General features: G+C 34.1%; 1 protein-coding gene across 1 annotated transcript in view; it reads right to left on the bottom strand.

Moving 5' to 3' along the window:
- Positions 1-12,454, bottom strand: part of IL1RAPL2 (interleukin 1 receptor accessory protein like 2) — a gene marked incomplete at both ends in the record, with an annotated part of 1,190,107 nt that overhangs the window by 346,605 nt on the left and 831,048 nt on the right. The window contains one exon of the mRNA XM_080910286.1: positions 2,709-2,783. Within this exon, the coding sequence (XP_080766412.1) occupies positions 2,709-2,783 (75 nt within the window). The remainder of the gene's footprint in view (positions 1-2,708; positions 2,784-12,454) is intronic.

The raw sequence follows: 12,454 nt of genomic DNA, 5'->3' as shown, positions 1-12,454 counted from the left end.
CCTAGACACTTTCGTCATTTACATGACTGATGCCTTGATACTCATTGGACTTCTTACTTTTATATGGTTGATATCACACCCATGTATCTTAGGTGAGATTCATGTAGTATAGTGGTTTTACAACTAATCAAGAGACTGAGAGGAAACTAAAAGTTTCTCACAACCTAGCTTCTAGAATCTCAAGATATGGTTGTTTATGCCATACTCTATAAGACAAGCCTTGGGCCAACCAAGAGCTGGGATAGTAACAAAAACCACAATAATATGTATGGTAAGAACAGCAGAAATACTTGTGTTTATCTTATCTAAGCATTGCCTCAAATTTAAAAAATAATGTATTTAGCAGTCCCACATTTGGTAAAGTAGTTAGGTATTTGAATTGGTCTTTTGCATTCTTTGGGAACTTGTAAAATTTTGTTCTAGTTTGAGTATGTTTGAAGTAGAATGTGCTTGAAAATATAATTTAGAGTCTGGTGTAACATAATTTCTAGAGGTTTTCATTATTACTAAGATATTGACCTTTGACATTAATATTTGGAATTCAATATGCTTTATCAGAACAAGTAATCTAACATATACTAAAGTATCTCATCAATACTATTGTACTATATGGAATTTTTAAATTTACTCAGCCATAAATGGAGGCATCCAATAAACCATTATCTTTCCCTATTTCTTTTTTCCTGAAGTGATATTTTTCAAGTACTTACATTATGAATATGAATTTACCATTAAGATTAGGAGCTGATGTTTACATAATTTATACTAGTGTCTTTACTATTGGGAAATATGAGGAACTTACAAAATAATCTGTCATTTGAGGAAATGGTGGTAGATAAATAAGTCATTTCAAATAGCTGAAGACTGCTCTTTTTGAAATGCAGAAGGTCTAGTGACAAATTTGGTTTTACTTTTAAAATAATATTATTTCAATGTCTTGTAGAAAAAGCTTTATTGGATGAAAAACTGGGCAATTTCTTATCTTTCTGTCAAAAATATTTGTTTTCAGAATAAAAATATGGCTTTGAATCTAATGTAAGTCAATCAAATTGATGTATAATTTTATAAGATGGTATTATTGATGGGCTGTGTTAGTATGTGTTGAAATACTTGTCCAAACTAAGGAAATATACTTTAACATCCCATAGGAAGCTACACATTGTGAAACTGAGTAGGGTATATCTTTTAAGGGCCTGTTTCCTTATATTGAGCTACTGCTCAGTTTTTCTTAAATTTCTCTCTTGGAATGTATGTCTATAATGGCAGAAGAAAAGCAAAGATTTTTCCACAGTCATAAACACAATTTATCTGCTTTGTATATACATTTTCTTATAAAATAATATGTCTGTTAGAACTTCTATTCTATACTACTAATGTAAGATCATTAAATGACATTATGAAACCCCTGGGAAACCACAGAGCACATTGGCATATTTGTATACTAATTTAAATGGAAAAGTGTAAATAAAACCAATTGGGTAGAAAGTATGTCAGCACATCTATATTTTCAATTTTCTTTAATAAGATATAAAGATTTCAAAGATAATATGGGGAAAGTTTGAAGAACCATAGTTTGATATTTCCACATTTATGAATCAGCTACTTGTCCCAGAACAATAAGTTTACTATGTCTCATCTTTTGGTTAAAATAGACTGAACTTGAGTATCCATCTTTTTAATCAGCATTTAAAAACTATATTTTAGATTAATGAACAAATTCTTAGGGAAATAATTTTCTTTCTCCTCTTTTGAAGATTGAATAAACCTCTCCAAACACATGTTTGGTTGAAAAACCAAAATAAGAGAAAAAACTTACCCAAGAATGTGAATATTTTGTTTAATAGATATTTTTTGGCTTGTAGGCACCGTCATGGTCATAAATTGCAAAGATCATGTAGTTTCTAAAATTTACTCAGTTCTATTTGTTTGTTGTTTTTAATTAGAAACCTTGAAAATATTAAGATTAAATGAAGATAAGAAAAAAATATATATGTTAAGTAATATAGTTTATATTAAAGACCATACTTTGTAAGAGAACCAGAGGCTTGCCACTGAGTTTCATTCTTATAGTCCTTAAATTCATGAGGATTAGAAGAAGGCTACACACACACATACACACACACACACACACACACACACACACACACACAACCTTTTATCTTCTTATTTGAGATTGTATAAAGACAGTAGTATACATGAATCAATGTGTTACTTACCCTGACATCATATGATTCATAAATATTCAGGTCCTTAAAATGGGTTTTGGATAGCACTGGACTGTGTTGTTGGAAATAATATTATCAAATCATTTTAAAGGCTGAACTGTGCAGTGTCTTTTATGAAGTGCTTACTCTCCAGAAGTTAATGGTCTCCAAATAATTTTTTGGCTGACATATATGAAAATATTTCTGTACCAATCACCAATGCAAGATGACCATGAATCTATCAATCCCAAAGTTAAAAGGCTCTGCTGTATAGCACACATAATACACAGTGTAACAAATTAGTATTACTATTCCTTGATGTAATACAAACTCATTTCCTTAAGCTGCTATTGTACTGAATGCCAGGGTTATAAATGAGCAGAACACAAATTGATTTGCATGTAATAACAGTGGCAATAAACCTTTCCTGGTTCGTGCAATTTTCCCCATCTATTAACAGAGAACAAGTTTAGGATCTATTATTATTCCCAGAAGGAGACTTACCCAGCTGGACATCTATAACACTTGGCTGATTTTCCATGGGGAACAATGGCTTGGGAGGCTTGTCTGTGAGTAAAGCTAGAGGGGAAAATGAAAGAAAGTAATGGAAAAATTGAGACAAATTATAGGGTAAAAAATATTCTACCATGTATGATGTTCAATGTTTTTAGACTTGATGGTGTGTAAACATTTATTAGACAGTGTTTGTACTTGGGTACAATATTCATTTCCCAGGAATTTTAGAGCACCATTGATTCACTTAAATTAGGCTTTCTCCATAGCTATATTTTGCAACAAGTTCAAATGTATAGACTATTTTGACATATTTTTATATGTTTAATATATCAAGAAGTGTATTTTGAAAGTAAAATTAGAGAAACATCCAATTCTCATATTTGCTCTCTGACACTAAATAGTTTTAATGAATTGTAGTGAAAAGTTCCAGTAGCAAATGGTCCCTAAGAGTCAAAGTCATACCCATTGTGTGCCTTAATCTGTGATAAAAGAAAGGACCAATAGATTCTATAATGACAGATTTTTAAAAGCCAGCATCCTTTATTTGCCACATCATATGTTTTGGGTTAACAGACAAGGAAGTAAAGTATTCTTCTTTGCTCTCAATCCATAAGATAGCACTAAATAAAAAGAGGATAAACCTTGATATAATCTAATGAAAGGTTGTAGTTGCAGCACTTGCACATTAAGACATATATAAGTACATGACTTGAAGAAAAGAGGGGCAATGCTGTCTGAAAGAGTTAGGGTTGATTTTTTGTGAAGGGACCTTGATATTCATGTGAAACTTTAAGAATGAAAAAAAATGAAAAAGCAGAATGTATAGAAAAATTAAAGAAAACTTATCAACATAGGCCATAGCATAGTGATAAGAGATATCGAGAATGATAAACATACAAAAGAATGGCCTGGTGAGAAGGAAATGAATGGGTGATATGAATATCCAATTGCTCATGACAGGAACAATAAAATCAGAAATGATGGTATATAGATAGTGAAGGTTAAAATTCTTAAGGATTATAGGAATTCTGCAGACAGATTTGGACATGATGTGGTAGAGAAGTTGGAGTATATAAAGATAATATCATATGTATTGTTGTCATAGAGACAACTCTATTTCACCCTGTTATTCATTTCCTGAATTCACTTAAATACTTACTGTATTTCTTAAGCTATACAACTATATTTTATGACTTTGAAATGTTTCATAGGTTTTTATAATACACAAGAGGCTGAGCACAGGACTAGGTTATAAAAGATAAGTATTAAACCATCATTAATTGACTTTTAAAGAAACCCCTACTAACACAAAAAAGTATATTTACAAGTCTAGAAGAGAAAGTGGTGTGTTGGTTCAGGATGTATAAAGTTATAGAAATATAAAATTTCATTGATATTCTCAAAACTAATTGTTGATAATCAAAAATGTACCAGAAGTATATGTAGAAAATATATTTGTAGGGTATAAGCTCTATCTTGCTTAACTGCCCAAGATTGAAAAATGTTAGTGAATTAATTGTTTGCAGTTTTCAACAAATCTTCATTGATAGCCCACAACATATATATTGCTCTTACAAATTTAACTTTCTTAAAACCAAACAAATTTGTGGATACTTTACACAGACCTAAATATCTATCATATTATCTTTATGTATTCTTTCCAGTATATTTTAATAATATAATATTTAATAGTTTTTAGAATATAAAGAATAAAAGCTTAAATATCTGAATTCAAAATACAATTACATCAGACTCTCAGGAAAACATAGAAAATATAAATATATCTATTCATCTCTCTCTCTCTCTCTCTCTCTCTCTCTCTCTATATATATATATATATATATATATATATATATATATATGTAATAGGAATATATATAGGAATAATAGGAGATATGGGAAATGCAGAATGAGTAGCCTGCACAAACATACAAGTGACGTTATACAGACTGATCAGTAATGGATTTAGGAATATACATATGCAAATAGGTATATATATACACATATATGTATGTAGGAAATTTTAATAAAAATGAGGGCTTGAATTCTAAGAAGCGTAATGAATGCCAATGGTTAGCTTTGGAAGAAGAAAAGAGAAAGGAGAATGATGTAATTAAAGAATGACCTTAAAAATAAATAGTATATATGAAATATGCTTTAAAAACATTATTGAAGTAAATCACAGACAAGTTACATCTTATTTATATAAAAATAATTTTTATTTCCTTGTAGAATTGTTGTTTTTTCTATATGTATCCAATTCATAGACACTGAGTTTCCCTGGAGCTTGTTCTTAACTTTATTTGCAAATTCACATCAGTATATTAATTAAATATAATGTTTGAAAGAGAATGGAAGAAATGTGCTTCATGTACAGAAATGACAAGCTTCTAAAGTCTCAGGAGAAAATAAATCTAGGGACAATGTTGGCTCCTTGACATAGCCTCAACATGTTCTCCAGAGATCTTTAGTCCAATTTTACAGTTAAATATCAATGACTAAAATCATATTCTTTTATATTAAGGATAATTTTAAGTGTCTTATATGTATATGTGTGTAATATTCAAGATGATTTAAAATTCATTAGCTTATGTGGTCTATGTGCTGTCCTGGAGCTGTAAGAGGATCAGTTCAAGTTTTAGTCAATTTAGACAAACAAAAACCAAAATCAAACCTCAACAAAGCTAACAATGTTTCATTTAGTGTGACCTTATGACCAACATCCTCCCTGTGCAGGAATAGTAGGACACATATGTTGTAGGCAGGAGATAGGTGAAATAGCTGAGAACACACAATAAAATGTGCAGCCCCTTTGAGTCCATAGTAATTAAACTGTGATTCCTAGGCCAATCAAGTGGTTTTCTGGTAATCACCCAGCTGAATGATGATTGCTTTAGGAATTCTTGACCCAAAACCCATGAGAGGGAGAAAATGAAATTGCATTTGGAGTCCAACACTTCCTGTAGGACATGGAACCTTACTTAATTTTAGTAGCGTGGTCCGACCTTCTAGTTGCCACAAGTACAGAGTATGTATTATAACCAACAAGCCTCTGAGCATCAGGATCTTGACCACCAGCTCAGAGATAAACCTATCAGCACCACACATAATAATAACATTTCAAAATTAGCTAAAATACATGCTACCATGGTCACAGCAGCTCATTTGTTTTCTCTTCTTCCCTCCCTCCCTCCCTCCCTTATCCTCCACTCTCTTTTTCTGTGTGTATGTGTCTGTATGTATGTGTCTCTCTCTGTCTTTTTGTTTCTGTCTTTGTCTCTGACTCTATCTCTTCAATTTCTTCTCAAAATCACAATTACAATTTAAACAAATCATTTTCAGTTGAAGAACACCGAATGGCCGAGAAACATCTGAGGAAGTGCTCGACATCCTTAGCCATCAAGGAAATGCAAATCAAAACAACCCTAAGATTCCACCTCACACCAGTCAGATTGGCCAAGATCCAAAACTCAGATGACAGCAGATGCTGGCGAGGCTGCTGAGAAAGAGGAACACTCCCCCACTGTTGGTGGGGTTGTAAACTGATACAACCACTCTGGAAGTCTGTCTGGCGATTCCTCAGAATATTGGATATAGTACTACCTGAAGACCCAGCTATTCCACTTCTGGGCATATACCCCAGAGACACTTTAATACACAACAAAGATATATGCACCACAATGTTCATAGCGGCTCTATTTATAATAGCCAGAAGCTGGAAGGAACCCAGATGTCCTTCAGAAGACGAATGGATACAAAAATTGTGGTACATATACACAATGGAATACTACTCAGCCACCAGAAACAATGACTTAACCAAATTCTTAAGAAAATGGCTGCATCTAGAGAATATCATCCTGAGTGAGATAACCCAGTCACAAAAGAACAGACATAATATGCAGTCACTGATAGTGGGATGCTAACCCCAGAGGCTTGCACTCCCCCAGAAACAACTCACAGACTGTATGAAGTCCAAGAAATAAAGAAAACAAAAAATATACATATATTCACAAAACAAGAAGACTTTGACTATTTCCATGTTGCGTTTTGTTTTGCATGTACTTTACGATTATTGCAACTAGTAGGTTTTCAATGCATACTGTCAAGCCCTTGAAAAAAATCAAGTACTAACTAAAAAATATATTCACATGGTTTTATGTAAAATTTATTTTAATGTCTGAAAAAAAGTACTGACAAAAATGTATAATTTTGAGCAAAAAATGTTTAAAATCTGTACATTTATCTTTGTTTTGCAAAATAAAGTCGTTTAAAAAATAAAAAAAAAAATCACAATTACTACATTGGAAATGAAGACACCATCAATTGATACCAATCCTCCTCAACAGCTGAGTAGACATTTAGAATTTTATCAGACAACTCATCCAACTCATCCTAGACCTTGAGAGCAGACTAATTTGGGTATGGCTAAATGTTACTTTGTGATTGAAAGAATGGAAACAAGAGGTTTAGTTTAATACACATGTTTCAGTCTATATTCCCTCCTCTGCACTTACATCTGTAGCTGCTGATCTGCTTGTGTTTAATTGACCTTAAATATAATTGCTCTACAGAGTATAACAACACACTGAGCTTAATGTACTAGTAAAGCTACTAGAACTAGTGTCTGCTGTTCCCTAAGTGAGATTTTATGTGCTTGACACTAACACTCTTGAGGACTTAACTCTTTTCTATTGAAAGCAATGGTTTATACCATGCACCTCCAGATTATTCAGTGTTAAAAAGATTTGATACCTCCATGCACTTAGGAAAAAGATATGAGTAGCATTATTTATTGAATGAGATGAATCAGTTGATTATATTTCCTACATATTTCATATTATGATGAACATTTTATTGTCCTCTTCTGCTTTTCATTTGTCTATGTGATTACATCATATTGGAATAGAGTGAAAAACAGCCATTAATTTTCATGAATGATGTCTCTTTGGAGTAAGTTTGTTAAGTTTAATCAGCTAGACCACCCTCACAAAGCTTAGTTCATACCACAGCTTTAAAATCACACACTGAAATCACTATTTTCAACAGTATTTGAAATCGCATACCAAAACTTCTATTTTTATAGCAACACTTAGCTGTTCATACTAAAAATATCTTGTACATTTTACTGGAGGATAAAATCTAAACTTTTCACATAAGAACATAAATCATAACAACTGTAATATAGTCTTTAAAATGGTCTTGAATTTTTACTTACTTTTAAACTTATCAATCCCAAATATTAAACTTATTTCTTCATATCCCACATTAACACACTATATTAATCTCTAAAACTATACTTTGATTCAAATTCTTCCCCACCAAGATTATAGATGCTAAAGTTATTTATACTAATTACCAAAGCAATTATGTGGTTGTTTAAATAGGAGTGTCCCCATAGGCTCATATAGTTGAATGCTTGGTCATTAGGAAGTAGTGCTACTTAGAAGGGATTATAAAAGGTTTGGCCTTATTAGAGTAGGTGTGTCATTGTTAGAGAAAGTGTCTTACTAGAGGTAGGCTCAAGCCAGGCCCAGTGTCTCACTCTCTTTCTGATTCTTACATATCCAGATATAGAGATCTAAACTCCTAGTTCAGCAGCATGTCTACCTACATGAGACCATTCCTCCTGGCATGCTCAAAATGAACTAAACTTCTGAAACTGTAAGCAAACCCAAATTAAATGCTTTCCTTTATAAGAGCTGCCATGGTCATGGCATCTCTTCATAGCAATAGCGTACTCACTAAGACAAATTGTTTATTTAGCATCTTCCGTTATGTGTTATTCTAAGATATTTACATTACATTTGATAAATAACTAGCATATAAGTTCTTGAACATTTGATTCACAAAGCAGCAATCTGAACAGAGATTTATCTGATACCAACCAACATGTCCACAACTCTCTCCCTAATATCTCCCAAAAAATCTTCCCTGGTAACCACAGAAGCTATTTTTTCTTGTCTTAAATCCCAAGGTATTTACAAATTCTTTGAACTATTCATCTGGCAAGTAGCAAGCATTGCCTTAAATATAAACTAATCCTCATTTTATTTGAGTAAGCCAAGTCATCCCAATTAGAGTTTTAATCTCCAAGATGATGAGGTTCATGTCTTTGATAAGTCAGCATATAAAGTAATATTTGACCTTGTAGAATAAACAAACATAATCTCCAAATTAACTTTCACTTGAAAATAGGGCTTCCCACAGCCTCTTTGATTGCAAGGAACACAGTTTTGTTGATTACAGTAAAAGAAGAAATTATCACAGAGAGCTCTCAAGGATGGCTAGGAGATCTGGAGATCTAGGTCTTGAAATGAAACAAACTAGACCAGATATACACAAAAGGAGGATGAAACAATAGTTTCTGACTATCTACATATTTGGCTTAAACTGGTTTTGTAGCTTTTCAAATGTGTTTCTCTTTATTGGGTTTTACTGCTTTGTTATGTCTCACTTTGGCCAAAATTGATAAATTCGAAGAAAGCTAAGCTTTGAACTTTTATTATAATCAAGTAAACATGCATATCAAAAGGGAAAGAAGAATTATCTACAAGCAGGTTTGTTCAGATTCCACATTATTACCACTTACTGCTAAACAAGTGGTTCTCAACCTGTGAGTTACAACTCCTTTGGGGATCAAATGACCTAAAATCATCAGAAAACAAATATTTTCATTATGATTCATAACTAGCAACATTACACTTATCAAGTGGCAACAAAAAGTAATTTTATGGTTGGAGGTCTCTACAGAATAAGAAACTGTATTAAATAAAGGGTAACAGCATTAGGAAGGCTGAGAAACCTTTTGCTTGACAATTGTTCCTCATAAATGACTGTTCTGTGTACTGATGGTTACATAACATCAGTAAAACCTATCATGTTGACTGATAGATATCGCCTAATTGTAAAAAGAGGAATAAAAATCATTCAGTGGTAACAATCCCCAACCAAATAGGAAATATAGGCTGCTACTAGAGAGAAAAATGAAAACTAGTTGGCCAGGTCACAGTATAGGTATGTTTCATTAATTTCTATGTCAACAATATTTCTATGTCGATTCCATAGTCCTTCTTCCATTATTCCTCCTCTTCTTCTCTGAGAAGGCCCCATGCATATCCCCCTACCCTGGCATTTTATGTCTCTGTGAGGCCAGACACAGAAGCCCTGCTAATAGAACATATTCCATAGACAAGCAACAGCCTTTGGGATAGTATCTACTCTAGTTGTTCGGGACCCACATGAATACCAACCTACACATCTGCTATATATGTGTAGGGATGCCTAGTTCCATCCAGACCTTGCATGTTCTTTGGTTAGTGATTTATACACTGAGAGCCTAAGAGTCCAGGTTACTTAACTCTGATGATCTTTCTGTGGAGTTGTAATCCCATTTGGGGCCTGTAATCCTTCTCCAAACTCTTAAGTCCCCAAGCTCCATTCACTGTCTGTATCTATCTGTATTTGCCTGAGTCAGCTGCTAGGTGCAACCTCTCAGAGGGCAACATGCTCTTGTCTAAAAGAGACCAGTATCACTAAGGTGAAATCTAGGAACTGTTTTCTGAGAACACGAAGAAGTTATGTTCCAGAGATAGGTTATACCACCCAGATGGTACTGGTTTTGAAGGCAGGAATGGGTCAATGAGAACTGAGTCTTGGTACTGTGTAAAGCCAAGAAAGGCTATTGATCAAGGTACAGTCTCAGTTGCAGTTGACAGCCCAAGACTGAAAGGGTCATGTAAAGAAGTTGAGGCTTGGCCTTGTGAACAGAGCCTATTGGGGGCTATTGGTGAAACCTAGTTTCAGTAGAAGACACCAGAAAGTTAGAGTTAGTTACCAGTAGCATAGGATGATCACTGAGAACAGCATCAGCATTTGAGTGGAGTCAACCAGAGCCTAGAGTACTACAGAGGACAGAGCTGGAGAATTGATCCAAGCCATTTTGAGGAGTTCAGAAGATCATATGTGGATCTCAGCAGACACTGGAACAAAAAGCTTAAAGGTTAAAATTTCCTTGGATACCCCAAAATGTGTCAGAGGTATGGGATACCTCCCTAGGAATGCTGCTAACAGGGAGAGGAACAAGCCAAAGAGAAAACATTGTGTTGTAGTCAACAAAGCTAAAAGGATTTGGATATCTGACCTCAGACATGGAGATGCAGGGTTTGGAGTTTGCTCAGCTAGTTTTCTGTCTTGGTTGCTACAGTGTTTTTTCACTATAATGTTCTGGAATGGTAATATATATCCTGCATGAGTTTGGAAGTGTGCAGTCTGCTTTTCTGTCTTGATTTCTTAGAGGATTACAGTTAAGGTATGAATCTCAGAAGAGACTTTGAACCTTTAATATTGCTGAGATTGTTATGGACTATGGGACTTATGAAATTGGACTTAAATATATTTGTATTATGCTGTGGCTAGGTATGGTCTTAAAAAACTCAGATGTTTGAACAAGCCTATGGAGAACAAGGAGTGGAATGTGGTAATTTAAATAAGTTTGTTCCAGGCAGTGGCACAACTAGGAGGTGTGCTTTGTTGGAGCAGGTAGCCTTGTTGGATGAAGGGTGTGACTGTGGGGATGGGCTTTGAGACATTCCTCCTAGCTGCCTGAAGACAATGTGTCCTGGGTTCCTTTGGCTGAAAATGTGCAACTCTTACCTCCTCCAGTCACATGACTTCCTGGATACTACCATGCGTCCTGCAATAATGATAATAGACTGAACCTCAGAATCTGTAAGCCAGCCCCAAATACATGTACTTTATCAGAAAGAAAATATCCATGAAAACTCATGCTTTGTCTTCAGTTCATCCTGTTATTATCTCTTTCAAATATCTACTCTAGCAGTTAATGTTTATAAGTATTTTCAACTCCCCAAAACTATTATATTCACTGATTTATTTGTAACAGCAGACAAAATGTTACAAACATCTTATTAAGTCCACTTACAAAAATGGATGCATTCTCTAGATGTTTCAGTTACAACAAAAGGCCCTTCAATGATCAGTGATTCTCATAATTGTTTGGACTTTGTCAAACCATTAAGTTACTGTGTCACACACTTCACTATCCCCATTAAAAATTCTCTTTACTATGTAACGTTTGGATGAAAATAGCTCATATCTTCGACATGTGTAGTGAAGCAGATATGAAGTCATATTTCGAGAACTAAATTATTTTGAGAAACACTTTCTCGTTGCACACAAAAAAAATATTCCTGACACAATTCAACATCATTGCAAGCATTTACATATTTTCCACCATAGAACCTAAAGTTTGTCATCACCTTTTAATATACAAGTGATCCTTTAAGCGGGAGATGATACATTCCTAGAGAAGTAAGATGCAATTTACTTAGACATTGCCCCTGTACAGCTCAGAGCCTCCCTGGCAACAGGATCAGAATCTGTATCTTTTCACAGAAGATGTACCCTGAGGGTAGTGAATGGTCAGGCCTGCTGTGAAGTTGCCCTGAGATGACCTTTTCTCTAGATCCCATATTTATTTGCACTAATATTTGGGTTTGAGCAATGCATCAGCTTGGGGAAAGATTTAGCACAAAAGTAGGGCAATTTTTTCTCAATGCCATTTGACACAGGGTCTTTCTCTGGAGAGAAGATTGTTTATTCAGCACAAATCTACTCAGACATAAAGCACCTTCTTCAGACTTGAAAAGAAAACAACCTTGGGGAGAAATGGAAATTTAAACAGAGGTTTGGGTGGTAGTCCCTACCCTTTTCCT

This window comes from Micromys minutus (assembly GCF_963924665.1).
Source record: "Micromys minutus genome assembly, chromosome: X".
NCBI classification, from domain to species: domain Eukaryota; kingdom Metazoa; phylum Chordata; class Mammalia; order Rodentia; family Muridae; genus Micromys; species Micromys minutus.
The sequence above is the reverse complement of the archived record's forward strand: the minus strand, read 5'-3'. Positions and strand labels throughout refer to the sequence as shown.